Source organism: Pan paniscus, chromosome 15 (assembly GCF_029289425.2).
Source record: "Pan paniscus chromosome 15, NHGRI_mPanPan1-v2.0_pri, whole genome shotgun sequence".
Taxonomy (NCBI): domain Eukaryota; kingdom Metazoa; phylum Chordata; class Mammalia; order Primates; family Hominidae; genus Pan; species Pan paniscus.
Window position 1 is genome coordinate 100,756,924 of NC_073264.2, and position 27,200 is coordinate 100,784,123.

The 27,200-nt window shown below is 54.1% G+C and overlaps 2 protein-coding genes across 5 annotated transcripts in view; one reads left to right on the forward strand and one right to left on the reverse strand.

The window, feature by feature from the left end:
- CCDC85C (coiled-coil domain containing 85C) overlaps positions 1-3,309 on the reverse strand; it is a 93,590-nt gene extending 90,281 nt beyond the window's left edge. For 2 of the 3 annotated variants that reach the window (XM_034938118.2, XM_034938116.2), the window contains exon 1: positions 2,235-3,112. In XM_034938118.2, coding sequence (XP_034794009.1) covers positions 2,235-3,027 — 793 coding nt within the window. In that variant the 5' untranslated portion in view covers positions 3,028-3,112. Of the gene's footprint in view, positions 1-2,234 lie in introns of all 3 variants that reach the window. The other variant, XM_034938117.4, reaches the window with a different exon arrangement.
- Positions 3,310-3,486: 177 nt separating this feature from the next.
- HHIPL1 (HHIP like 1) overlaps positions 3,487-27,200 on the forward strand; it is a 78,012-nt gene continuing 54,298 nt past the window's right edge. Inside the window, exons 1-3 of one of the 2 annotated variants that reach the window (XM_034938107.4) lie at positions 3,487-3,684; positions 23,854-24,039; positions 24,117-24,199. In XM_034938107.4, the coding sequence (XP_034793998.1) occupies positions 24,036-24,039; positions 24,117-24,199 (87 nt within the window). In that variant the 5' untranslated portion in view covers positions 3,487-3,684; positions 23,854-24,035. Of the gene's footprint in view, positions 3,685-23,853; positions 24,082-24,116; positions 24,200-27,200 lie in introns of both variants that reach the window. The other variant, XM_034938108.4, reaches the window with a different exon arrangement.

Below are 27,200 nucleotides of genomic sequence, written 5' to 3' on the forward strand. Positions count from 1 at the left end.
GGATCACTTAAGCCTGGGAGGTTGAGGCTGTAGTGAGCCATGAGTGTTCCATTGCACTCTAGCCTGGGTGACAGAGTGACACCCTGTCTCCAAAAAAGGGAAAAAAGAAAGAAAGAACAGCTCAGTTTCTCAGAGAAGGGCCTTTCCTGGTTTCCAAGCCTTCCATTTACATTAGTGGGACCACATCCCAAGGCCACACGTGGCTTTAAGAGACAAAACTAAATAATAATAATTCCATCTGTAACTGAAATTTGTAATAATAATGCTGAATTTTCATTTCACCCCAAAGCAAGGTTTGCTGCCACAACATTTGCAGCAGTCCTGTGCTAAGTGGGCTTGGGGGAGGATGGGTTCTGTGGGAAACCCTATACTTCAACCCCCCACTGACCCCCCAGTGGGGTAGAAAACTCAGTGTAGCCTAGTCCTCCACTCCGGTATTATTCACTGTCGCAGCTGACATGCTGAGCCAGACTGGGGCCGCATCTCCTTGCCCAAAACACGACAGAGCCTTTCCTGCAAGTATGCTCTAAACACTCCAGCCCTCCAGTGTCCTGCAGAGAGGCACTCTTGCCAAGTGTCATTGATGACGCAGCTGAAAACCAGAAACATTTCATTTTCCAGCCACGAGACTGCAGCAATCTGCTCCTTTGTACTGCACTTGGGGAAACCGAGGCCCAGATAACTGACCCTTCAAAAGCCCCCAGGACGGCAAAGTCAAAGGGGCTGAGGTGCTCTGAACAGCCCCAGCAAATTAAACCACCTAACTTTGCCCTACTCCCACTGCCCTGAAGCAGCCTGTGGTGGGAGGTGGGGGTGGATACAGTGTTACAAAGAGAAACCTGAGTTGTAGCCATAGATTGCTAATCAGTAACAAAATATCCCTCTAAACCCAGTCCTGCCTTGAACCCACAGGCTCAGGATGGTAAATAAAGGAAAAACATGCTGCACTGCCCCTGCCCCACCTCCATGGGTATGTCTCCCACCCCAGCCCCCACCCCAACAAGTCTGCAGAGGCCACTTGGCCACCAAACTAAGGAGAAAACGTCCCTCCCCAGCTCAGGCTGAGGGGTTCTGGGGAGGGCAGTTATTGCAGGCTTAGACACACTTTCTCTGAATTAGGAAAGGCTTTAAAGGGAACCAGAAAGAGCTGTTCATTCTCCACCTTCAGGCAAAAAGTTCAGGCAGTTGCAACTACCAGCAGAACTGGAAGCCAAGCTACCAAAAAACGTGGAAGAAGAGGGAGGCCCCGGATCCACCAGCGAGGAGGAGAAAGCTGGCAGGGAGCAGAAGGGCTGAGCAGGGGGCTGGGAGAGGGAGCAGGCTGCAGGCTCCCACAGCCCCAAGCTGGGGCCACCCTCTGCACTGGGCGCAGCAGTAACATGGGCGTAGAAGACAGAAGCTGACAGAGGCCAAAGGTCCTCCCACCCACACCCTGGTCACGGATGACCACGGCACTTCCTGTAAGGCGATCAACAGTTTATAAATCCCTTCAGAAGGTTTATCTCCACCTCAAACCCACGAGGCAGAGGTCATCATCTCCATTTCACAGACAAAGAAACTGAGGCACACAGAGGAGAAAAGCTAGAATCCGTTCCAAATACATCTCCCTCGGGAAAGTCTTAGAGTCTCGTCTGAGAAAGGTCCCAGGACTAGAAGGGCGGAATTTATGGCAAACCAGAAAGGCTCTGAGCCCCAGGCCTCTCCCCAACTGCCTCTGGGTCTCAAGCGGCTGCCTGCGCACCTTCCCAATCCCCACACCCCACTGCAGAACTCCAGCCACCGCACACACGTGGACACTGCTTGGTTTGGAGGACACCTGTTGCTGCAAGAGGGGAAATTCACTTGCGCTCAAGGGGCCTTGTATCCTTTTCTGTTTAGAACTTCCCGCTACTAGGCAAGGATTTCCAAGGCTGGGATGAGGCGCCCACCGCCAGCCCATTAGTGACAGACCCTAATTTTGGCAACTACACCCGCTAGAAACTTTTCTGGGACCGGACCGGCAGCAGGTTCTGAGCTGGACAAAAAGACGCTCCACCACTGAACTGGCCCACCACCGCCCAAAGCCCCACTTTGGGTGAGTGCGGGATCCCCCGGCCCAGGATCCATGACAGCTGGAGGAGTCTGGAGTGGCGGCCGCATGAGTGGGACCGCCAGGGACCACCTCCTCTCGCCGCAGCCTGGGAAAAGGGCTGCAGCCAGGGAGACCTGCGCTGCCCGGCCCGTGTAGTCCTTACCGTGCAGGCCGTTGGGGATGCTGCGGTGGTGCGGCGGCGCCGACAAGTCGTCCAGGGACCGACGTGTGGCTCCTGCCTTGCCGTCGGGGGCCTTGTGCGGCCCGGGGGGCAGCAGCGGGGGTGGGACGTGGTGGTGGTGGTCGGGGCTGCCGCCGCTGCCCGCGCTGGACGTACTGCTGCCATCGCCCACGTCGCGGGCCCCCGCGCCGGGCGCGCCACCCGACAGCGGCCCGCTCAGGCTGGCCTGGCTGTCGATGGAGCTGCGGGAGCCGGCGCCGCCCCCGCCGCCGCCGCCACCGCTTGCGGCCCCCGTCGCCGCCAGTGCCGCGCGCTCCTCGTCCAGCAGCAGCACCAGCTCCTTGAGCTCCAGGTTCTCGCGCAGCAGGGCCTCCTGGCGCGCCTCGAGCTCGCGCAGCTTCTGCTGCGAGCGGGCCACCTCGTGCCACACGGCGCCGGCCGCGTGGCGCCCGAAGCGCTGCCACTCGCGCGCCAGCTTGCGCCCCTTCTGCCGGTCGTCGTCGAGGAAGCAGCAGAGCTCGCGCAGCTCCTGGTTGTCGTCCTGCAGCCGCTGGTTCACGTCCTTGAGGCCGCGGATCTCCAGCAGGTGCTGCTGCAGCCGCCGGTTCACGTCGCGCATCAGGCCGCCGTGCTCCAGCATGAGGCCCACCTTCTCGCCCTCGGCGCGCCGCAGCCGCCGCGCCAGCTCCTCCTTGCTCCAGCGCAGCAGCTCCTCGTCCGGCACCTGGCTCAGCTCCTCCGACGCCGCCGCCGCCGTCGCCGCGGGCTTAGCCATGGCGGGGCCGTCACCGCGGCATCGCCCTCGCCCTCGCCCGGCCGGCGCTTCCCCGCGCCGGGGCTCCGCTGGGCCGGTCCGCGCGCGGGCGGGGGGCGGCCGGGGGCGCGTGCGGCCCGCCCCGCGCCGCCTGGCGCGTCCTCTCGCCGCGCCCGCCGGGGCCGCCAGGGAGCCCGCGCGCCTCGGGGTTGACGAGCGGAGGCGGCTGCTGCGTCGGCGGCCGCGGTGCCGGGCGCTCTCAGGGTTCTGGAGAAGCAGGCGGAGGCCCGCCCCCGGCCCAGCTCCCGGAGCCCCCGCCGCCCCGCCCACCCCGGGCGGAGAGTGGGCGGGGCTCCGAGGCCTGGCCCCGCCCCCGAGGGCGCCTGGGGAGCAGAGGCGCGGGCCCCCGCCGTCCCCCTGCGCGGTGCGCCCGCCCGTCCAGTGCCCTCTCAGAGGCGCGTTCCGGCCGCGGTCCCGCCCTCCCGGCCGTGCGATTGGGCCGCTCCGGGGGTGTGCGGGAGGGGCGGGGCGCGCGCGGGGGGAGCTGCGGCGGTGGTACGGTCCATCCGCGGGGTTTCCGACCCCCGCCCGCGGCCGGCTCCCGGCGGTTCAAGTTTCTGCGCCCGGAGGACGCGGCCTTGGCCAATCCCAGGGCTACAGGGCGCTTTTAAAATGCAGGTACGGCTGCGGGGAGGGGGACGGTGGGAAAGGTAGGGCCGGGCTTCCCTTAAAGGCGACGCGCGAAAATAGCAGTCGAGCCCCCTCCCCGGCCCGCGTCCCCCGTCCTCCTCCCTCTCCCCAGATAAACAAATACCCACGATCTGGGCGACGGCGCCCCTTCTCCCTCCCGGGGGCACCAGAGTTCAGGGCAGTCGGAGACACAGCGAACAATAGGACTGTGACATGGGGGTCGCTCTTCCCCGCAGCAGGGCGGCTCTTTGTCCCCTTCCCTGCCCCCAGGCTCCTCCGCCCCCGTCCCCACCCGGGTCCCCTGCCGGAGCACGCGGCGGGGCTGCGTCTCCACTCCTAGCCCGGGGCTGAGCTAAACGCTGGCGTCCGCTCCCCGGCAGGGCCAGGGCCTTGCCAGCCGCGTCCCGCAGCGCGGTCCGTACTCTCTGCCCCGATGGGGCGAGAGCTCCGGGAACCTGCCCCCTGCCCGGAGCGGCGCTCGGAGCCCCGCTCCACCTCCGCCCACTCGACCGCTAAATCCCTGGGATTCGGGAGATAATCTGCAATTCGCGGGGTGGAAACCACTGGGAAGGGTGGGAAGGTCTCCCACTGGGGCCTGAACGCCGGGGTCCGGGGGCGCCGAGCCGGCCACAGAACTCCCCACCGGCGGCCTCGCGGGACCCCCGGGCTTCCCACTGCCTGTAAGTCTGTCTCGTTATCCTCCGGTCCCCAAAGCGCATTTACGGCGCGTCTACCGCCAGCAGGCGGGGCGGGGGGTGTCCCTCCCCCGGAACCTGCAACGAGATCAAATCCGCGCACGCGACAGTGAGCGGCCCACGGCCTGGAGCGCGCGCCCGCGCAGCAGCTGATGCCCCATTTACAGTTGCTAAGCCGTTCATTCAGCTGTGTACTCAGCGCCTACTCGCCGCGGGGCCTGCTTCAGCCCCGGGGGATTCTGCAGGGCACCGGACTGCCCTCTGCGGGGGACTTGGCGTCCTGGGAGCAGGATGGGGAGAAGATAGACGAGCCAGATCAGGATGAGACTTGTCTTAAGTGCTGTGCGGGGCATTAAGTCGAGCTGCTGTCATAGAAAGCATAATCGGTTGCTTTAGATCCAGCGGTCAGGGAGGTCGGGAGGCACATCTAAGCTGAAGTCTGATTGGCAAGGTACAAAGATAAGGGGAAGGGCATTCCAGGCAGCAGGAACAGCCAGTGCCAAGGCCCTAGAGCTGGCCTGTTACGGACCTGTTCCAAGAAGGCCAATGGGGCTGGGGGTGGGCCAGGGAAGAGGCGTGAGAGCTGAGGTCAGAGGTCAGAGGGGCCAGATCATGTATGATTCCAAGGCAGCTGGGGAGGCAGTGGGGGTTTTAGCAGGGAAGCAACATGACCTGGTTTACCTTTTTAAGAGGCTCACCCTGGCCCGCATGTGGAGAAGAGATGGAGGGGAGTACACAGAGAGGTCCAGATTCAATATCTCGTCTCCCACCCGTTCGCCACTCTCTCCAGACAGATGGTCAGGGGAGGGTGGTGGGGAGAGGATGGGCTGAGCACAGCTTCCAAGGTTAAACCCCAGGGATGCTGAGGGTCTCCCAGGCTCTGCCCAAGTGAGCCAGCTCCTGAGGGGAGGGGACATCCTCCCCTCTGAGGCACTGCTCTGCTGGTCCAGCACAGCTCAGTTTGGGTTTAGAGAGGGAGGGGCTTTCAGCTTCTGCCTGGGGGAGCTGCAGGTCTGTCTCAACCCCCAGGAAGCCAGATTAACTTCAAGGAGCTCCTTGCAGGCTCCCTGCAGAATGAAGCCTGTGCACAGAGTTGCTCCCTGGAGATCGAAGCGTAAACGTTGGATACACCATAGGAAAAACCCACCAGCTCACCAGGGAAGTTGCTGAGACAGCACTGTGCTTTGTGAGAACCCCCTCCCCATTCGTGCATGGCTCCTGGTGGTTCCTGGGGCCTGTTATCTCTGCCCCCTGATCCTCCAGAGCTGGCAGCTTCCGCTGAACTTCCAAGAAGAAAGCAAAGCCTCTATCTAGATGGGGTTTGTTTGCGTCATCTACGGGCTGTGTGGACCAAGGACCAAGAGTTCCTCTGTGGAGTCTTGATAGCTTTGCTCACATCCTCAGGGTAGAACAAAGACAAGGTGCTAGTGGTGGTGGTACTGGGTGGTTTGAGGGAGGGTCTCTCTGCTCCCCACACCAGGGCTGGGAATGCTTGGGCAGAACAGGACAGGACCAGAGGAGGTGAGAGGGCCCAGGGCTGAAACAGGATCCTGAAGGAAAAGGGACTCCCCAGGCCAGAGCCCCCTCCCGGAGGGCCTATATCGCAGGGTCCAGCAGTAGGTGCCATGCCCCCTGGAGTACTCACAGCCCAACAGAACCAGGATCCCAAAATGTCAACGTGACTTTGCCTTTTTTTTTTTTTTTTTTTTTTTTTGTCTAAGACAGGGTCTCAGTCTGTCTCCCAGGCTGGAGTGCAGTGGCATGATCTTGGCTCAGTGCAGCCTCAACCTCCGGGCTCAAGAGATCCTCCCACCTCAGCCTCCTGAGTAGCTGAGACCACAGGCACTACCATGCCTGGCTATTTTCTTTTCTTTTTTTTCCCCCCATAGAGACAGAGTTTCACTGTGTTTCCCAGGCTGGTCTCAAACTCCTGTGCTCAAGCAATCCAATCCTCCTGCCTCAATGACTTTGCTTCTTAAGCCCCTTGGTCATGACAACTCTGCTTTGTTATGAAAACAGTGAAACCAAATCATGGTGCACTAACAGTCATACTGTAGGTGCCCAGGGAAAGTAGCTGTGAGTCTTTTCAAAATAAAGGTGCCCCACCAACATTCTACCCCCCTTTTTTTAAAGACTCTCCCAGGATGTGTGTGTTCATTTAGAGCCACACACATTTGTGAGAGCCAGCAGGGGCTGAGAACCGGTACGCTAACACACGGTAGATGCTAATACATGGTAGACAAAATACTCCAAAACCTAGGGCCTGTGGGGGGAGTACTGGTACAAGCTGGTGACAAGCAGAGTGTGCCCCTCACTTTCAGGGGGAATAGACTTTCTTACTCTTCTCTATGGTTGGGGCTCTGAGCTCCAACCCCAGAGGCAGTACCATTTGGTGTTTGCTGAGTGAATGTCAAACCTCTCAGTACATGACAGATTGAGTCTGAGGCCTTCATTTTGAAGGTGAGGAAAAACAGAGCCCCAGAAGGGAGATGCCTGGCCCAAGGTCACTTTCATTCATTAGCTCACTGAACATAGAGGAAATCTATGAGTATATATGCATTTATACACAAACACATTTAAATGGGAATATATATATACACATTGCAATGCATTGTGGTAAGTACTGCAAATAAGAATGGGCAGAACACATCATTGTGGGAGCATGCTCAGGCACTGGGAGTGGCTTCCTAGAGGAGGTGAATCTTGAAGGAGTTTGTCGTCTTGTGGAGTGGGGAGGAGGCTCCAGGTGGAGGAAGCAGTACAAGCAAAGGCCCAGAGGTGAGCAGGCGAGGGGTGTGGAGAGACACTATTACACCTTGCAGCTGGGGTATACAGAAGGGAACAGCAGGGTGGGGAAAGTCGGGAAGAGGTTGAGTGATGGAGCTGGGCAGAGGAGGGCTTTGTAAGCCTCAGAAGGAAGCTGGACCCTTTCCCTGGGAGCTCTGATATCTAATAATAATGGCAATGACAATGACAATAACCAACACCACCTGCCACTTATCCTGGACTCAGTATATGCCAATGATTCTAACCTGTCCTCTTTTGAGGGTTATAATAAACCTATGAGTAGGTGTCATTAGCCCTTCGAGGATTGAACATGGGTTCTTATTGGCTGGTTGTTTGCCTCCAAGAAGCTCAGCTCATTGGGCGTGAACTTACAGGCAGTGTTCAGAGGCTTGTGGACACCCAAGGACTCTGGTATGGCCAACAAAGTGTTTGGTGGTAGCTGAATCTTCTTCAGGACAGTGAGGCAATGGTGGCTGACCAGGTCTGGGCCAGACTATGAGGTATCATCCTGAAAGGCTACCAGCAGCAAGAAGTCAGGGTCCACTGAAAAGTGGTTAAGTGTTACTAATATGGACAATGTTGACTGGGCACTTTCTAGGTACCCAGCACTGTGCTAGAGTTCCACATAGATTGTCTCATTGACTCCTCACTGATGCGGTAAGAACCCTCTGTTCCCATTTTACAGAGTAAGAAACTGAGGCTCACACAGGTTAAGTCACTTGCCCAAGGTCACATGACTAGCAAGTGGCTGAACCAGGATTTGAACCCAGGACCATCTGAGCTCCAGAGTGTATCTGACCCCATAGACTACTGTCTCCCACACCTCAGTTTCCCTTCTCAAGGAGGAGGAATGGGGTGGATGCTCTGCGATGTCTCTTCTGCTGTGACTCTGGTTCTGTGATGCTGAGTGTCTGCAAGGTGCCTGGACCCATGTTCACCACCCACTTCCTCCTGCTTCAGGCTTTTCCATGTTGTGACCAAGCCTCAGTGGCTGTGACACCTCTGGATGGCACCTGTTGTCAGAGCTCTCCAGCTATTTCTACTGATAGATCACTGCATGTCATTAGCTCAGTCTCCCTGCAACTCTATCGCTGTCTGGGTGGGTGACCCTAGACCAGTCCCTTGTCGTCTCAGAGCCCCAGTATTCTCATCCAAGCCCTCCCTGACAGAGCTAGTGTTAAGCACTTGGCAGAGCTCTTGCAAAGCTCTGGGGAGGGGAGCCACGCTTCCTTTCCCATCCTCTGCACCAGGACTGTCTTCCCATGAGGATATTTCTACCCATTTTCCAGAGGCAAACACTGAGGTCCAGTGAAACAAGGATTGTCCAGGAAACCCCATGCTTGCCCCTGGCAGACTGGGCTACAAAGGATTCTGGGTATGGCCCTGGGCTGCCACCTTCTTCCTTTTGAGGTGGGTCCAGCCCAGAATATGGGGATCCTCAAGAACACAGAGTTCAGAGGTCATGTGTCTCAACTCCCACATTTATAGGTGGGGAAACCGCATGAAGCTGGGACTACCAGTTTCCCTACATGCTGGACCCCCAGGGGCAGCAGTGAGAGGGCTAGGGAAGGATGGGTTCCTTCATCCCCACTGTTAACCAGCGTGCCAGGCACCTTTCTGGAGCTCAGGAAGTCCGCACTGCACAGGACGGCTGCCTAGAACCGCTGATGTTGCAAGGCAAGGGTGCAGCTGAAGCCCAAAGGGCCTCACATGTTGACAAAAAGCCTCAAGTATAACCTGATGGCAGTGGGGAGCCACAGAAAGGCTTAGAGCAGAGGAGAGATCTGGCCAGACTTGTATGTGATTAGAAAGCACTCAGCAGGAGGTTTGAGGGGAGATCACTGAGACTAGCAGGCAGTGAGAAGGCTTTGAGGCCAGGCAGGCCAGAGCCAGAGCCAAGTGGGAATGGAAATAAAGAGATTGATGCGGGCTGTCAGCATCTGACCCCTCCCTTTCCATGACTTCCCAGCCAGAGCCATGGAAATTCTCCGCCTGCCCCTTTAGCTGCTGACATCTCCTCACACCATCGCCTGATGGAACAAGACAAGAGGGAGGCTCAACATACTGGGGAAACTGAGTCAGAGGAGTTCTTTGCAGAGCTGGCTATCGCCTCAGTGCACTTAATATTATTCTTATGGTGAACTGGTTCATATTACAAAGAACACTGAGAAGCATATGCCTGGGAGCCCACCACCCAGACTAAAGTATTACCACTTCTGCTTTTGATGCTCCTGCAGCCCCTCCTGGTCACAGGTCCCAGCCTTCCCCGACCCAAGGGTATCTGGGAATCTCAGTGTTGTGTTGGTTATTCCTGTGCTTTCGGCTTACCACATTTCTCCCTTATAAGATAGTGTTTAGACCAGGCACGGTGGCTCACGCCTGTAATCCCAGCACTTTGGGAGGCCAAGGCAGGTGGATCACTTGAGGTCCAGAGTTCGAGACCAGCCTGGCTAACATGACAAAACCCCCATCTCCACTGAAAATACAAAAATTAGCCAGGTGTGGTGGCAGGCGCCTGTAATCCTAGCTATTCAGGAGGCTGAGGCAGGAGAATCGCTTGAACCCGGGAGGCAGAGGTTGCAGTGAGCAGAGATCATGCCACTGTACTCTAGCCTAGACGACAGAGCAAGACTCCACCTCAAAAAAAAAAAAGATAGTGTTTGATTTTGCATGCTTTTGAACTCTTTCATGGCATGGTCCTTCATGTGTTCATTTGCAGCGTGCTTCTGCCCTCATTATGTTGGTACATGTAGCTGTAGTTCATTCATTTTCATAGCCATATGGCAAGGTTGCTCAACCTCAGCGTGGTTGTGAGGGGCTACTGTGTGCATTGTAGGACATTCACCAGCAGCCCTGGCCTCCACCCATTTGATGGAAGTAGTACCCCGTCCCCCACTTTAAAAACTAAAAATATTTTCATACATTGCCGAATTGCCCTTGGCTAAGAACTACTGCTATCTTAGATCCATTGCACGCATATATTGCCTTTACTTTTCTCCTGTTGAAGACATTTGTTTCTAGTTTTGTTTGTTTGTTCATTTGAGACTCTGTCACCCAGGCCAGAGTGCAATGGTTCAGTCATGGCTGACTGCAGCCTCAACCTCCCAGACTCACTCAAGTGATCCTCCTGCCTCAGCCTCCTGAGTAGCTTGGACTACAGGCTCTCACCGCCTGTAATTTTTTTTTTTTTTTTTTTTTGAGATGGAGTCTCACTCTGTCACCCAGGCTGGAGTGCAATAGCACTATCTCGGCTCACTGCAACCTCCACCTCCTGGGTTCAAGTGATTCCCCTGCCTCAGCCTTCTGAGTAGCTGAGATTACAGGCATCCACCACCACGCCCAGGTAATTTTTAGTAAAGACAGGGTTTCACCATGTTAGTCAGGCTGGTCTCGAACTCCTGACCTCAGGTGATCCACCCACCTCGGCCTCCCAAAGTCCTGGGATTAAAAATGTGAGCCACTGTGCCTGGCCTTTTTTTTTTTTTTTTTTTTTAAAGAAAAATTGGTTCTCACTATGTTGCCCAGGCTGATCTTGAACTTCTGGCCTCAAGTGATCCTCCTGCCTCAGCCTCCCAAAGTGTTGGGATTTCAGGTGGGAGCCACCATGCCCAGCCTAGTTTTTGGGTTTTTTTTTTTTCCCTATAAGCAATGCCCTGTGGACCTTCTTATACGCGTGTCCCAATGCACATGAGTATGAACTTTGCTCACATCTATACCAAGACAGAGAATGTCAGGGTCACACAGTACACACAGGTTGGCTAGACAGTGCCAAAGTGCTTTCCAAAGAGCTGGGGCTAATTCGCACTCCTGCCAGAAGGATATGGGATGTGCCTTGCCCATCCTCGGTGATGTCTAGGGTTGTCACTCTGGTGGGCAAAGATGCTTGTACTTTCTTTAACCCGCTTTGTCTTTCTTGAGGCTCTGTATTAATTTGTTCTCACCTGCTATGAAGAAATACCCAACACTGGGTAATTTACAAAGGAAAGAGGCTTGATTGACTCACAGTTCCGCGTGGCCAGGGAAGCCTCAGGAAACTTACCAATCACGGTGGCAGGAGAGAGAATGAGAGCCGAGCGATGGGGAGAGCCCCTTATAAAACCATCAGGTCTCGTGAGAACTCACTGACGATGAGAGAAACTGCCCTTATGATTCAACTATCTCCACCTGGTCCCGCCCTTGACACGTGGGGATTATTACAATTCAAGGTGAGATGTGGGTGGGGACACAGAGCCAAGGCTTATCGGGCTCTCAGAGCACAAGAGAAGCCCAGGCCAAATTTCATACTGGAGGTGCCCCATGTATTGGGAATAAAACCCAGAAGAAGAAGAGGAAACAGCAGAGCAGGTTTACTCACTTGGGATTTAATTGAAGTGTTTGTATTAATCAAATTGATGCTTTCACAGGTACACAAATACAATGTAACATGATTTATGCTACTTATAATTACGGGGTTTACATCAAGTGACAAATTCCAGGCCCCAGACACAGGGTCTTTGTTTGAGCCCAGCTGTGCACTTCTGTAACTGTTGCACCACTGTGCTGGGAGTGGTAAGGCCCACGCCCACCCGTGATATGGGGGTGTTTCTGTCTCCTCCCCAGTGGTGCCCTCCTGGAGGATTAAGCTTCATTTTTCTCTGGGACTCTCAGTGCCTGGCCCCCGGGGTGCCCTGGGGGAGTCTGCAGCTGCACCCTCTGGGTCAGGTACCTCTAGCCCCCACAGCCTCTGGGCAGCACACGTGCCAGGCCTTGGGTGCTGCCCTAGGCCTGATTTCTACAACCCCACAAAGCCACCCCACCTGGCCCTACTCTGCCCTGACCACTGCAGAGATCTGAGACCAATCTCCTCCAGTGCCTGAATATTTCATGCAGTGAGGGTGGAATGAAAGTCGCAAAGACCTTAATTGTTAATGTGGCTTCTGCTGGCTGCAGGCCCAGCCCTCCCAGCCCCCTCCTGTTTGATACAACAACAGCAGTAACAGTAATTCCTCCTGCACCCCAGGCCTTGCCGTGACCTGCCCTGGGCGAGGCTGGCCTGAAATGAAGTTGTCTGAGGAGCCCCAGCTGGCCAGAGAGAAGTGGTGACTCAAGTAACTATAACAACGAGACCAGGAGGCCCACTGTTCCCCAATGACAAACTTCTTTTTTGTTTTTTAGTTTTTTTTTAATAAGCCTTATAATTTTATTTTTGAAACTCCATGCATGTGGTTTTTTTTAATTAATTTTTTTTAGACAGAGTCTCACTCTGTCACCCAGGCTGGAGTACAGTGGTGCCATCTCGGCTCACCACAGCCTCGACCTCCTGGGCTCAAGCAATTCTCACACCTTGACCTCCTGAATATCTGGGACTACAGGTGCATACCCACATCCTGCTAGTTTTTATACTGTTTGTAGAGGCTGGTCTGGAACTCCTGGGCTCAAGCAATCTGCCACCTCAACCTCCCCAAGTGCTGGAATTATAGGTGTGAGCCACATTGCCAGGCCTGAATGTGTTTTTAAATTTAAAGTTCCAGGCCAGGCACAGTGGCTCATGCCTGTAATCCCAGCACTTTGAGAGGCCGAGGTGGGCAGATCACTTGAGGTGAGGAGTTCGAGACCAGCCTGGCCAACATGGTAAAATCCCATCTCTACTAAAAATACAAAAAAATTAGCCGGGCGCAGTGGTGCACACCTGTAATCCCAGCTACTCAGGATGCTGAGGCAGGAGAATCACTTGAATCCAGGAGTGGGAGGTTGCAGTGAGCCGAGATCATGCCGTTGCACTACAGCCTGGGCGACAGAGTGAGATTCCATCTCAAAAATAAATAAATAAAATAAAAATAAAATTCCTAGCATAGAGCCTGGGAACTCAGTAAATGTTTGTTGAATGAATGAATGATAAAGGAGGAAGCTGAGTTAAGTAGAAAAACTCTGGATGTAAAATCTGTGTCTCTGGCCTGACCCTTACCAGTAAGGTGGCCCTAGGCAAAGCTGCACCCCCTCTCTGAGCCTCTGGATCAGGACCGGAAAATAGGACCATTTCATCCTCCTTGTAGGATGAGGAGATAGTCAAGTGACAAGAAAAGGAGGCGTGAACCCCAGGCCACACGGTGAGGCGGGAGGGGATGCTCTCCTCAAGAAAGGGCTGAGTCCTGTGGGTGCCCCAGAGCCCAGAGTCTTCCTGAGCATCTGAAAACTGAACTGAAGAGCCAAGCCTTCTCTCAAGAGTAGCTTGCCCAGCTCAGCCCCAACCCCAGGCCACAGAACTCTGCAATGAGGAAGCTCCATCTCAGCACCCTGAACTCACAGAGCCCCTGTGAGCAAATCAGAGCCCGAGAGGCAGCTAGCTGGTCAGCCCTTGGGCTCTCAGCCGCAGCCACCCTTAGAATCACCGGAAAGCATGTGAAATGCAGATGCTCAGGTCTCACCCCAGACCAAGTCCATCAGAATCTTGGGAGACAGTGATTTAGCAGCCAGATCTGCTCTGAGCTAGGTGAGGCACTTGTTTGTTGGCATCAGGCTGAGCTAGAAGGAGACCCTCCCATTGCTGTGGGGTACACCCCTCCCCAAGCATCTGACCTTAGAGATCTTTCTCTAACGTTATCCAGATTCCCCAAATAATCCTCAAATGTGCTACTTCGAATGCATACACCTAGTGACGCGGGAGGGGACGAGGGTTTCCGGAGGCCAGGATAGCGTTCACTTAATGCCCTGATTTTTTGTCCTGTATCTAATGGGATAAAATGAAAGGAAAGAAAGTAATAAAGATATAAAATCAAAAAATTATCTGGGACTCATGGACACAAGTCTGTCCATAAAAAGGGCCAGCAGAGAAGTGGAAAATAGACCATACTGGGCACATTATTGTAAAACTTCACAACACCAGGGTTGAGAAAATCCTCAAACCATGGTGCGTAGAGTGCGGAGAAAAGGAATCAGAATAATGTTGACATTCTCAACAGCAAGTCCAAAAACTAGAAGGTCATGAAGCGATGTCTCAGCATCCTGAAGGAAAACTATTTTAGTACCAATGCAGTCCAGGGGGAGGGCAGAGTGAGACATTTTCCAATTAAAAAAAATAGAAAAATTATTTCCCAGACATCCTTTCTCTAAAATTAGGAATTAAACCAAGAAATAAGACACGAAGGCCAGGCGCAGTGGCTCACGCCTGTAATCCCAGCACTTTAAGAGCCCAGCCTCCCAGATTGCTTGAGCCCAGGAGTTCAAGACCAGCCTGGGCAACATGAGGAAACCCTATCTCTACAAAAAATTCAAAAATATGGGCTTGGTGGTGCATGCCTGTGCTCCCAGCTACTCAGGAGGCTGAGGTGAGAGGGTTACTAGAACCCAGGAGGTTGAAACTGCAATGAGCTGTGATTGTGCCACTGCACTCCAGCTTGGGTGGCAGAGTGAGACCCTGTGTCAGAAAGAAAAGAAAAGAAAGGAAGGCAGTTAAAAGAAAAGAAGAAAGAAAGAGAGAGAGAGAGGAAAGGCAGACAGGAAAGGAAGGAAGGAAGAAAGAAAGGAAGAAAGAGAAAGAAAGGAAGAAAGAAAGAGAGAAAGAGAAGGAAAGAAAAAGAAAAGAAGAGAGAGAGAGAAAGAAAGAAAGAAAAAGAAAAAGAAAGAAAGAAAGAAAAAGAAAAAGAAAGAAAGAAAGAAAGAAAGAAAGAGAAAGAAAGAAAGAAAAAAAGACATGAGATTCAGACAACAGAGAAAGGGAGGTCCAGGGTGAGGGCTTTGCAGACAGAAGCAATCAGCGCAGATTTGAAAAGGAGGCTCCCGGAGGAGCTGCCCAAGCTCACGGATTCCCTTGGTAGGAGTGCTTGGCTGTTTGGAGAGGAATATTAGAGCTCTGTCGGAGTTTGGTGAAAAGCCCAGAAAAAACCAAGCAAGTCAAAACAAGGAGGAAATTATTAATTCCCAGGGAAACCCAGAAGTTGTACAAGGAAGGAAATCCAATCAGGCCATACCGTGGCTCAGCTGGCCATAATGTTTATATAGAGTCACGTGCTGCTCCATCACATTTTAGTCGGGGTCACATACACCACGGTGGTCCCGTCAGATAATATTGTGTTCTTACTGTACCTTTTCTATGTTTAGACACACAAATTCTTGCCATTGTGTTACAGTTCCTACGATATTCAGTACAGGCACATGCTGTACAGATTTGTAAGCCTAGCAGCAATAGGCTAGACCATCTGGCCTGGGTGTGCAGTGGGCTATCCCATCTAGCATTGTATGCTCCATGACAATGATGACAGCAACTAATGACACATTTCCCAGATCATATCCTCGTCGTTAAGTGACACGTGACTGTAGCATAATATGTAAACAATACTAATTTAATCAAAAATTATGGTGTAGCATTATTGGGAGGATAGGGGAGGGGATTGGCCTGTGTGGGGAAGGGTAGGGACGTAAGTGGCCCGAAGCCTCCTCATCCGTAAGAGAAAGGCAAGCGAGAATGTCTCAAGCTGGAGAGTCAATAAAGAACAGTACAAGTGTGTTGTTTTCAAATATAGAGAAAAGTTGCAGAATCAAATATAGAGAAAAGTTGCCTCTGGGAAGTAGGAATTGGGTGGAGAGAGATAAGGCAGGGACTTTTTTGGTTTTTTTTAAAAAAATAAGCCTTATAGTTTTATGTTTGAAACTCTGTGCATGTGTTTTTAAATTAAAATAATAATAATAAGCCTATCATTGGACCTCTCCTTGCGACAATGGAAGCTAGAGGACCACAGAACGATCAATTGCCTTTAAAATCTGGGGGAAAAGGATTTCCTGCCTGGATTTTATGCCCACAGGAAAGATCAACCTTGTAAACCTTGCAAAAACGCAAGGCCTCAAAATAAAATTTAAGTTTAAATAGAATATAACGACTGTGCACCTTCTAGGAAGCTTTGGTTGCACATGCTCTCATAGGAGCTGAGAACAACCAGGGAGTGTGCGATCACCCAGGAAGGAGGATCCTTCCTGGGGGGCTGAGAAGTGGCCCCAGAGCAGAAGCTGGGGAGCTTAGGGCACAACGGAGTAGATTACAGACTGTCAGAGCATTTGACAACACTAGCACTTGGTTTAGAGTAGATCAGATGAAAAATTAAGAAGAGACACATAATACCTTGCAAGTTATAAATAAATGCATTCACTCCAGGGCACACACAAACAAAACTATACAAGAAACCGTCATTGACCACTTCCTGACTTTCATGGAATAACATTTACGCGATCATCGTCATAAAACCCTTGACCAGCTGTTAACTAAGAAACGCATAAAGCCCTCTAAAGAGGCTGAGGGAGGGGAGGCGGGAGTGGGAGGGTTTCAGAGAGCTGAAGCCTCATCTGTCACCATGAGAAAGCAACAGAAATGTCTAGAATTGAAAAATCAAGAAATAGCAACGTAAACATCTTATGAGAAATGTGGAGACTGCAAAGCCAGAAAGAACAACTAAATGTGGAAACTGGTTGCTCTGGGGAGTGGGGAAAGGGAGGGGAATCGGGGAACCATCTCATTTCCTTGCAAGCATTTTAGTGTTACATGATTGTTTTTACCCTAAGAGCATGCATTGTTTTATTTAAATATCAACATAATTTATTTAAATAGTGATAAAACCTAGCTCTGGGCTGTGGTGCGTGAAACAAGTAAGGAGGGAGAGAAATATTCCCTGATGGAAGCCCCCAGACCAGACCATCACCAGCAACACGCCAAGCCCGGGCCTGCCTGCTGGAGAAGGAAGCCTGGTCAGGCCCTCAGTTTCCCCATTCATTTCCAGTTTGCAAAGCACTCTCTGGGCTGTTTCCTTCTCCCATCCTCCCAACAAGCCTGCAAGGTGGGCAGGGATGACTGTGCCCATTTTACTTGCAGAAGCTGGGGCTCGGGTATATGTTTGGGGGTCTGTAGCAGATTTCTCCCATGGCAGATGTGCCAGTGAAGGCAGGCAGAGGACGTGCCCAAGAGCAAGGGACAGGCAGTCCCAGCTGGAATTTCAGAGCAGGGAGGCACCTTGCCTGGTCCAGGGGCTCCCAGCAGGGTGGCTACAAACCCTTCCCTTGACTGTACCATCTGTTCTTAGTCACACATCCTGCCCTCAGTGTCTGTCAGAAGGAGTCCTTCACCAAGCAGGTGGGGGTTGCCCTAGAGAGGGGACACCGCTAGCTACCAAAGAGGAAGGGCTGGCACCAACTGGGGCTGCACAAGACTTGGCATCCTGGGAATCCCAGAGCTTTGTCCTGGAAGCCCATGGGAGAGCTGGTCTGGGAAGTGGCCAGGCTGCCTGGCGGACCCATGGAAGGTCCACCCAGGCCTGAGGAACACTGGACTGGTCCGATCCTAGAGAACACTTGGAGATACTGAGCCCCATTAGGAGGGACTCGCCCAAGGAGTGAAATGCCCAGCTCCCCACTGGGCTCCACACTGAGGGCTTCTCTTCACCTCATGGTTGCCAGGAGGTGCATGAGCTTCAGCTTCCAAGTCCCGCTTGTAGCCTGATGTCCCTAAAGTCTACCTCTCCAGCCCTGAACTGTGCGTACAGCCACTGCCTGAGGTCTGCTCTGGGCTCACCCACCCAGCTGAAAACCTAGCAGCATTAGCAGGGCCTCCGCCTGGCTTTTCCTTCTCTCTCAAAGATTCTCTGGAACTCAGCTCAGCTGCTTCCTTCAGGTGCCTCCTCTCCATGGGGCCCCTCCCAATGCCTAGGCCGGTGTGGGCACAGAGCAGGGGCTCAGACACCCCAGGAACACTGCTGGCTTTCAGGGACCCAGGTAGGAAAGGAATGCAAGGGGTGCACATCTGGTGTATGGGGTTGGCCATGTGCACCTTGGAGCTAACTCCTCTCTACAGAGCCCAGAGCAGGGCCTGGCTGGGCAGGAGGAGCATGGAGAAGCCCTGCAGAAACATCGTGCCAGGCCTGGGCACAGCTCTGGGCACTGGGATGTATTCAAAGCAGCCTGTGTAGCCTGGGGACTGGGGAGGGTGAGAGGGAGACAGGAGCTGTGTAATTTGTAATTGGTGGCAGTGCCTCACCGAGCCTCACCATGATCTCACTATCCCTCCCGACAACCCGGGGACTGGCCCTGGTGCTGGGTCCATTTTACAGACGCCGCAACTAAGACTTAGAGTTGGCCGGGCACGGTGGCTCACACCTGTAATCCCAGCTTGGGATCCTCAGCTTGGGAGGCTGAGGCAGGCAGATCACGAAGTCAGGAGTTCGAAACCAGCCTGGCCAACATAGTGAAACCCCGTCTCTACTAAAAATACAAAAAATTAGCCAGGTGTGGTGGCGGGCACCTGTAATCCCAGCTACTTGGGAGGCTGAGGCAGGAGAATTGCTTGAACCCGGGAGGCAGAGGTTGCAGTGGGCCGAGATCGCACTGTTGCACTCTAGCCTGGGCGACAGTGCAAGACTCCATCTCAAAAAAAAAAAAAAGACTTAGAGTTTCAATAAATGCATCCTTGAAGCTGCAATGTAAGCAGGGGTTCTCACACCTGCGTGATGATAAGACTCAGTGGGATACTTGCTTGCCCAGGGTCCCCTACCTAGAGATGGGAGTCACCACCTCTGAGTTCTGGAACTTGTCTGTTTGCCAGTGTCAGAGTAGGGATCAGGCTGGGATGTCAAAGTTCAGGAAGCCTAGAATGCTAAGCCAGGACCTCCAAGCCCCCCGCCCCCCATCCTCCCCATTTGCCCTATGTCACAGCCAGGTGATATTTAGCCCAGCCGTGGTGCGTGGCTGTTCCCGCTGCTGGGCGCCAGTTCTATTATACAGAACTCCTATGGGGACGTGTTTGTGCACAGCTTTGCTTTCCTGTTGGATTGTTTCCTTGGGGTAAGTTCCCAGAAGTGGGATTCCTGAGTGGAAGGAGGGATATTTTCCCACCCCCAATCCACATCCTTAGCAGAGGCTGGCCCCAGGATGAGGATCCGGCCTTTCTCCAGCTTCAAGGAGGGGCAGCCAGCAATCCCCGCCTGGCACTTCCGGAGGAAAATGACAGACCTTTTCCTTTCCTGTAAGAGCTAATTACCAGCTGGATGATGCGTTGACGGCTGTCAGGGCAATGAGGGCCCAGGTGACTCAATGCCATCTTTCTCGGACCCGCCTGGATTGCTCAGCCAGCCGGTGATGGATTTTTCTCTGTGGAGGTCACAGGAAACAAGAAAAGAGTCCCTCAGCTCCCCAGGGAGTCAGGTCTGTCAGCAGCTTTGGGAGAGGGCAGAAAGGAGGCCTTGAAATCCACTGGGCAGATAATCCCTCTGCCCTTCCAGACAACGAAGGGCTTCTGGCCCCTGGCCCCTCGCCCCTCCAACCTGCTGGACAGGAATGGCTGGCTGAGGGTCCAGGAGCCCCTGCCCTGACCTGGGCTTCTTGCAGGGAGTGCCCTCCCCCTTTTTCTCCCTCCCCATCCCAGCACCCCCACATCCAGGTCAGGGTCCCTGGCTGGATCCAGCCTCTGAGGGGCACGAGAAGAGGGGTATCCAGGCTCCTCCTTAAGGAAGCCCCTTCCTCCCCGCAGGGGGGCTGAGGGCAGGCATCAGCCCCTCCCAGCTGTCACCACTCAGGTGGGGGGCGGGTCAGGAGCAGTGAGGGAAAGGGGGACAGGGGCCACTGTGGGAAAGTCACTTGTGGGCAGTGGCCTACCAGCTTTCCACAGGAAGGAGGGGTCTCGGCTTCCCAGAGCTCTGGCTGGCTGCCTGAGCCTAAGGGCCACTCTCCCTCTGCCTGCAGAACGTAGGGGGCCAGGCCTCTGGGCAGGGCCCATCTCTGGAGCACTCTAGCTCATTTCCCTCTGGGGACACCCTCTGAAGGAGCAGCAGGAGTCAGACCTGGAGGCCGGCCCCACCACTGCCACCAGCTCACTTCCCCATGAGAGTGCGGATTCTCTGAAGGCAACACTTGGGTCTGCCCTGTCCCAGGCTCAAGGTAGTGAGTTCCCTGTCCCTAGAGGTGAACAAGCTAAGAGAGCATGGCCATCTCACAGAGGTATAGAGGAAGTGCTTGCTGTGAGCACCCACCCTAGGTCACCACCTGACCACTACTTGCCCTGCTCTTTATGTTACGCCCACTTTTTTTTTTGAAACAGGGTCTTGTTCTGTCACCCAGACTGGAGTGCAGTGGTGCAATCTCAGTTCACTGTAATCTCAACCTCCCTGGCTCAAACCAACCTCCCACCTCAGCCTCTCAAGTAGCTGGGGCTACAGGCAGGTACCACCATGCCTGGCTAATTTTTGCATTTTTTTGTAGAGATGGGGTCTCACCATGTTGCCCAGGCTAGTCTCAAACTCCTGGGCTCAAGCGATAGTTCATCGCAGGCACAGAAGGCCGCCCTCTGTCCTTACCACCCCACCGCTGCTATTCAGCTGGCGAAGGCCCTCTCTGATCTTGAGGCAGCTGGGATGCCTGTTCCTGGGTGGGACTGGGGGATTTTATGTGGGTTACACCAACCCCAGCTATTGTGAGTGGGCACAGGAGCCTCACAGGCACTGCTGGGTTAGCCCCATCCTGGTGCAGGGGCACTGGCTGACTCCTCCCAAGGATTCTCCCAGGTCAGGACACCCATCCAGGACCCACTGATCACAGATGTTTTTAGAGAACTTCCTGTGGGCAGGCCCAGCAAACAGATCTCTCCATCTCAACCTCAGAGGATTCCCTTTTTTTCTTTTCTTTTCTTTTTTTTTTTTCTTTTTTTGAGACACAGTCTTGCTCTGTTGCCCAGGCTGGAGTGCAGTGATGCGATATTGGCTCACTGCAACCTCTGCCTCCCAGGTTCAAGCGATTCTCCTGCCTCAGCCTCCCAAGTAGCTGGGACCACAGGTACGTGCCACCATGCCTGGCTAATTTTTTGTATTTTTAGCAGAGACGGGGTTTCACCGTGTTGGCCAGGATAGTCTCGATCTCCTGACCTCGTGATCCGCCCACCTTGGCCTCTCAAAGTGCTGGGATTACAGGCATAAGCCACCGTGCCTGGCCAAAGATTCACTTTTTAAACACAATTCAGGAGGCGGGGGAAAAAGGACCTTGCCATCAACTTGTCAGTTTGTGCAATTGACCTTTTGCTCCTGAAAGCAGGCTATTCTTGTTCTCCCTGTTCAATTCCCTTCTGTTGGTTTCAGTCTCTGGTTCCACCTTCTGAGGTTTCTGGAAATGTGATGTTCTCATGGGACATTGCCTTTGGCACATCTGATAAGCTCTAATGGCTCCATCCAGACTCGATTGAAACAGGTAGGGATGAAGGCAGAGATCTGTGGCCCATCCTTAGAGACCCTCTAACTCTAGGTTGCACTGATTTACAGAGTGTCACCCCTGGGGTGCTCTGTCCAGAGAGTCGTGGCCTCCCCTCATTGCCCTGCTCTCCAGCCCACAATTTCCATCTTGCCCAAATGACAGCATGAAGAACTTGCTCCCCGACAACTGTCATCTGTCACATGGCTGTGTGACACAGTGCTCTCTCTGGCACCGACGCCCTGTCCTTCTTCCTCACCTGAGTGACTTATGCCAGGACATAGCTTTATGAAATTTTTTCCCATGCTGCCCCCAACCTGTCTGGCTCCCACCAAACCCCAGGGTCCCCAGTTATGGTAGCAACATACTGTGCTGGCCGTGTCTGCCTACCTGCTTGGCCACCTTTCCACCAGGGGGGTCCTGAGTTCCCAACAACCCAGCCCAGGGTGGAGCCCCTGCAGAGGCAGCACTGTGCTGTTGAAAGAGCCCAGGCCTGGGATTGGCCAGGCTTGGGCAAATGGTTAAACTTCTCTGAGCCTCACTTTCCTCGTCTGTAAAATGGGATGGTCACCACATTAAAGGGTGCTAGTGAGGATCACAGGCCAAGAGTGTAAAGCACTCAGCATGCTGTGGACTGAACGAATGAGCTTCCATCCCTGTCATCAATTTCAGAGCCTACCTGGGAGTTAAGACAGAGACAGTGCAAAGTGCCATGAACAAGACCCATGTGCTATGGAACTGCCAGGAAGGGCAGCAATTCTGACTGGGGAGCTGGGAAGGTGTCACTGCAGAGACGCGTGTGCTGAGCCTGAAAGGAGGCTCCCATTCCTGCAGGCAGCAGAGCTGGGGAAGAGCACCCTAGGAGGAAAGCCATGCTCACACGTGCTAAGTTCCCCCACAGCCCTGCCAGCTCGGGCTTTTATCCTTTTAATGGTGTGTGTGATTTAATAGGGGTGTAACGGTGCCTGGGAGCTGCCTTAGCAGTTTTGAATGCCTATTACCCTTTAAGGCTGGCTCTGAGAGAACCACAATTCCTTAAGGTATGAGTCCACGGAAATCACTCTCCATTAGCATGAGATTATGAAATGAACTCAGCCCGGGAGAATTCTGGTGAGTTTTGGGAAGTGGTGCAGTTGAGATGACAATAGACACTTTTTTTTTAAGGCAGAGTCTTGCTCTGTCCCCCAGGCTGGAGTGCAGTGGTATGATCACAGCTCACTGTAGCCTCAACCTCCTGGGCTGTGGTCCTCCCACCTCAGCCTCCCAAGTAGTTGGGACTGCAAGAGTGCACCACCACGCCTGGCTGATTTTTTTGTTTTTTAAAGAGACAGGATCTTGCTATGTTGCCCAGGCTGGTCTCTAAATCCTGGTCTCAAGCAACCCTCCAGCCTCGGCCTCCCAAAGTGCTGGGATTACAGGTGTGAACCACCACACCTGGTCCTGATAGACACTCTTGAAGGAAGAAGAGGCAGAGGCTCCTGCCTGCAGCAGGCAGTGCCAGACTCCCCTCCTGAGGCTGCTGTACCTGTGATTTGAGGAGCTCAGAGAGCTTTTCCTAGCAGCCCCGCCAGTGCCGGCCCAACAAGCTGCCAAGAATTCCATCATCACTCATCCCCCTTCTAGAGACAAGGGACTCTATTAAAACGTAAATATTTTGTCTAGGAGAGGGAACACTCTGCTTTGTTATTGAAGGAAAAGGAAGATGGAAACTTACTTTACTTGAGTACCTACTATGTGCCAAGCATGAAATGGGCACCTCTCACATTGCCTTTGAGCCCACAAGGCGGCCAGGCCAGACAGGGGAGCTACTCATCCCTTCAGGTGAGAGAATGGAAACTCAGAAGGGCCCGAGGCTTGCCAAGAGCTTGGCAGACCAGGATGGGAACCAGAGCTGACTCTCCACCCTCGCTTCGGCCACGGCACTCAGCCACTTCTCCTCTTCCGTGGCTGTGGCTCCCTGGAGCATGGGATGAGATAAAGCAGAGTTTGGGGGCACTCGGGCCTGGGTTCAGGAGCAGACCTGCTGCCAATCAGCTCTGTGGCCTGAGCAGTCTCATCTCGGGTGTGTCTTCATCTGTGGATGGGTCAGCAGCAGCACTGACCCCACGGGGTTATGGTGGGGACAGAAGGAGCTGTGAAGTCCACGACACAGGACCTGGGCCAGGGCTCAGGAAGGGGCAAGACTGTGTTGTCTTCTTACCAACTCCCACATGGTCGGGCATTTACAGCCCCAGCTCCCAACCTAGGCACACCCCACCTCTTCTCTGACCTTGACAGCAGCAGGAGTGGGATCCAGCTCCCTGTGCCCCACATCTCCATCCTGGGATCTGAGGATCTGAGGCAGAGCAGGCAGCGGCCCAAGCAGTTGGCCTGCCAGTCAGTGTGAGTTTGTTCTTGGGGCCGGGCAGCCTCTGCAGGCCACCAACGCCTTCTGCCTCCTCCCCGCACCACTCCCAGCAACTGTGATTCTCTACTCTCTTTTCCCCAGGAACCTACTTCAGGGAACCACACAGAGGCCAAATTCAGAATCCCTACTTGAACCACTGACCTTTTGCCCTCTCCAAGGCCGGAAGCAAGCCCTTGCCTGATGCACGCCTCAGTCGCCCCATCTGTAAAGTGGGCAGCCCATCAAATTCACATCTCCCTGGCTGAGAGTCATCTGGAGAAATAATGAGTACGTGACCTAATGAAAATTGCACGGTGCCTGCCGAGCGAGGTGGGTAAGCCACTGGCCCAACGCTGTCATTACAGGAGGTGAAGCAGCACGTGGGCTGATGACTGGCAAGGGGTGCAGCCGCAGGAACCTTTCATCATGGGTTCCCTTGGGAGGCCAGGTAGGTCAGCTCTGAAAGCACCTGGTGCTGCGGGGCCTGCCTTCCTGTGGCTTCGGCTTGGGCGCCATCCCAAGCCGGGTTGGCCAGAACTCTGCCTGTGCAGCCCCGCCCCCAGGCAAGCAGGAAACAATGCACCTGAGCAACCTCCTCCCATCTGCAGAGGAGGAAGCTAAGGTGTAGGGGGGTCAAGGCACTGGCCTAAGGTCCCACAGCCAAGGGGTGGCTGGGAGGTGCAATCAGGTCTGCCTGGCACAGAGTCTGGTCTCCTGACCACGATGCCAAACTGGTTATTACTGTCACCACAATAGAATACTAATAATAGTTGTCGTAATTATTATTATTGTGGAGGGCTCTTCTCCAGGCAGGCAGGTCTGGGTTGCTGCGTCACTGGGGCCAGGAGGCTGGCTAGTGCCCACAATGAGGCAGGGTCCTGTCCCAAACAGCACTAGGAGAATGCTGGAGATGGGAGGCTGAGCCCATCCTGCAGCCTGGGTCAGCAGCCTGGGGTCTCACCCCACCCTCCATCCAATGCTGGGTGGCGGGCAGCCTCTCCAATGCCCATCTGCCCTGGAGGGCTCTGGTGATGGATACAGTGGAGATTCGTTGATATGAACATTAAACATTCAACCAGAGGCACTCACTGCTTTTATAAAACACAGACCCCCATGCCAGCCAAGAACCCTGAGTTTCAAAGGTTCCTGCTCTTGCTGGTTAAAGTCTCCTGCATGGACCCTGGGCCTAGGCTGCCAGAGCCCAAAGCCTGGTGCTTGTGCCCACTCCTCGTGTGACCTTTGGCAAGACTCCCCACAAGTTGTTCTGTTTCCCCATCTGCATAACAGTGCAAAATTCAAAGTCGTTGTGAGGATGAAGTGAGCTAGCCCTGTGTCTGGCCCACATCCATGCTCGATGAATGCCTGCATTGCTACCCCGTCAGGTGGGTGCAGCCAGAGGATCGGGCGGCCTGATGCTGGAGGAGTCACTGAGAGATGACTGTAGACTGACTTTGACGCTATGAGAATGGGTGGCCTCTCATGATGTAGTCAACGTGTGGCTGCTGTGGCTGTGACATTCCTGTGGCCCCAGTAGGCATCTGCTCTGGGCTGGTGAAACCAGAATGCTTGCTGGCCATGGGGATACAGGTGTGTGTGGGTGTAGCTGTGTGTGTGTGTGTGTGTGTGTGTATGCATGTGTGATCCTCGGGGCTCTGAGACTACAGGGAGCCTGCAAAACAGGTTCCCAGCTTCCCTGCTCCCATCAGGATTCCAGCTGGATCTTGTTCTGCTCTGTCCTGCCAGCCCGGACTGTGGGAAAGATGTGGAAACTGCTCCGGACCCATTCCTGGCCTGCAGGACACGGCCCATCCAGCTACCTCCACTCTGGGCTTGGAGGTCAAGGCCAAAGCCTGGAGGTCAGGGAGTCCGGTGCCTCTGTCAGCCCCAAGCTGGCCCTGTGAGCTCCCAACAGGATGGGTGCCCAGACTGCAGTTTGCCTGAAAGGAATGGCTCTGTAGACACAGGCCTGAGAAGGGCTGGGGTAATTTCTTTCTGCTCTCTGAGGCAGTATTCTAGGTCCTGGGGATCTGGGCATGGCCAGGATTCCTCTCTCCCTGATGTGTGCCCTGCATACTCTATGCCTAGGTGACACAACACAGGGCTCAGGGTCTAGCAGTGCCCAGCTCAGTTCTTCTGAAAGCTGGGCCTGCAGGCTCCTCTGCGCTCCCCTCTCCTGGCTCCCCGAATCTGTTCCTCCTCCCTCGAAGCATCCCAGCCACCCTGCAGAGCCTGATGCAGGGCTTATCCCTTGGGGAATATTGGGGCAGTGAGGGAGAGAGTAATATGTCACTGAATGGCTCAGGACAGGGGGAGCACCAGGGACTGTGTGTGACATGGAGTTAGTGCTCACCAAGACACTTGAGCCTGAGTCTGTCAGAGCCCAGAGCCAGAGCTCTCACTCATAATGCCACACCACCCCTTTCACCCATCCATCTATCCAGCTATCCATCCGTCCATCCATCCATCCACCCACCTACCCATCCATCCATCCACCTATCTGTCCCTGTATCCATTCATCTACTCTTCTATCTTCCCATCCATCCATCCACCCAGACATCCATCCATCCATCCATCCATCCATCCATCCATCCATCCACTCACCCACCTACCTACCCATTCATCCATCCACCTATCTGTTCATCTATTCATCCATCTACTCTTCCATCTTCCCATCCATCTATCCATCCATCTGCCCATCCATCCATCCATCCAACCATCCATCCATCTGTCCATTCATCTGCCCATCTACCTGCCCATCCATCTGTCCATCTATCCATCCATCCTTGTCTACATTTCTTCATTCAGTACCCATCTCCTAAGCCCCTAGTGGTGCCACATTCTGTGCCAGGTGCCAGGGTGCCAGGGATGAATGAGGAGAGGTCCTGATACTCATTCAGGCTGGAGAGACAAGTCTGGGCATTGTTTCAGTGGAGGATGGGGTAACAAGTGCTCTGGAAGATCAGCCCAGGAAGCTGGGGCAACTGCAAGAGGCAGGAAAGTGTTGCTGAAGTCCAGATAAGCTGGGCTTGGCCAGAGAACACACTGAGTTGGGGGGAGCATTGGAACAGGCCTTAAGAGCTGGAAAGGAAGTCACCAGGCAAAAAGGGGGACTGTCCAAGGCAGCCCAGACAGAGGCAGCAGGACACACAAATGCAGGATGAGAAAGGAACATTTGGAGATGACAAGTGGACAGAGCAGAGTCAGTGAGGTCAGGATGGGCTGGGAGGAGAAGAAGGCAGGAAAGGCCCCTGGGGAGGAAGGGCTGGAATGCATGGCCAACAATCTGCACCTGATTCTTTAGGCAGTGGGAGGGGCGGCTGTTAGGCAGGGAAGATGCATGATCAGTTTGGCAGTCCTAGAGGGGGATGGATTGGAGGGGGCAGGCCATGAGGGACTGCTGTGATGGGCTAGACGACCAGTGCTGGTGGGAGGACCGAGGCCCAGAGAGA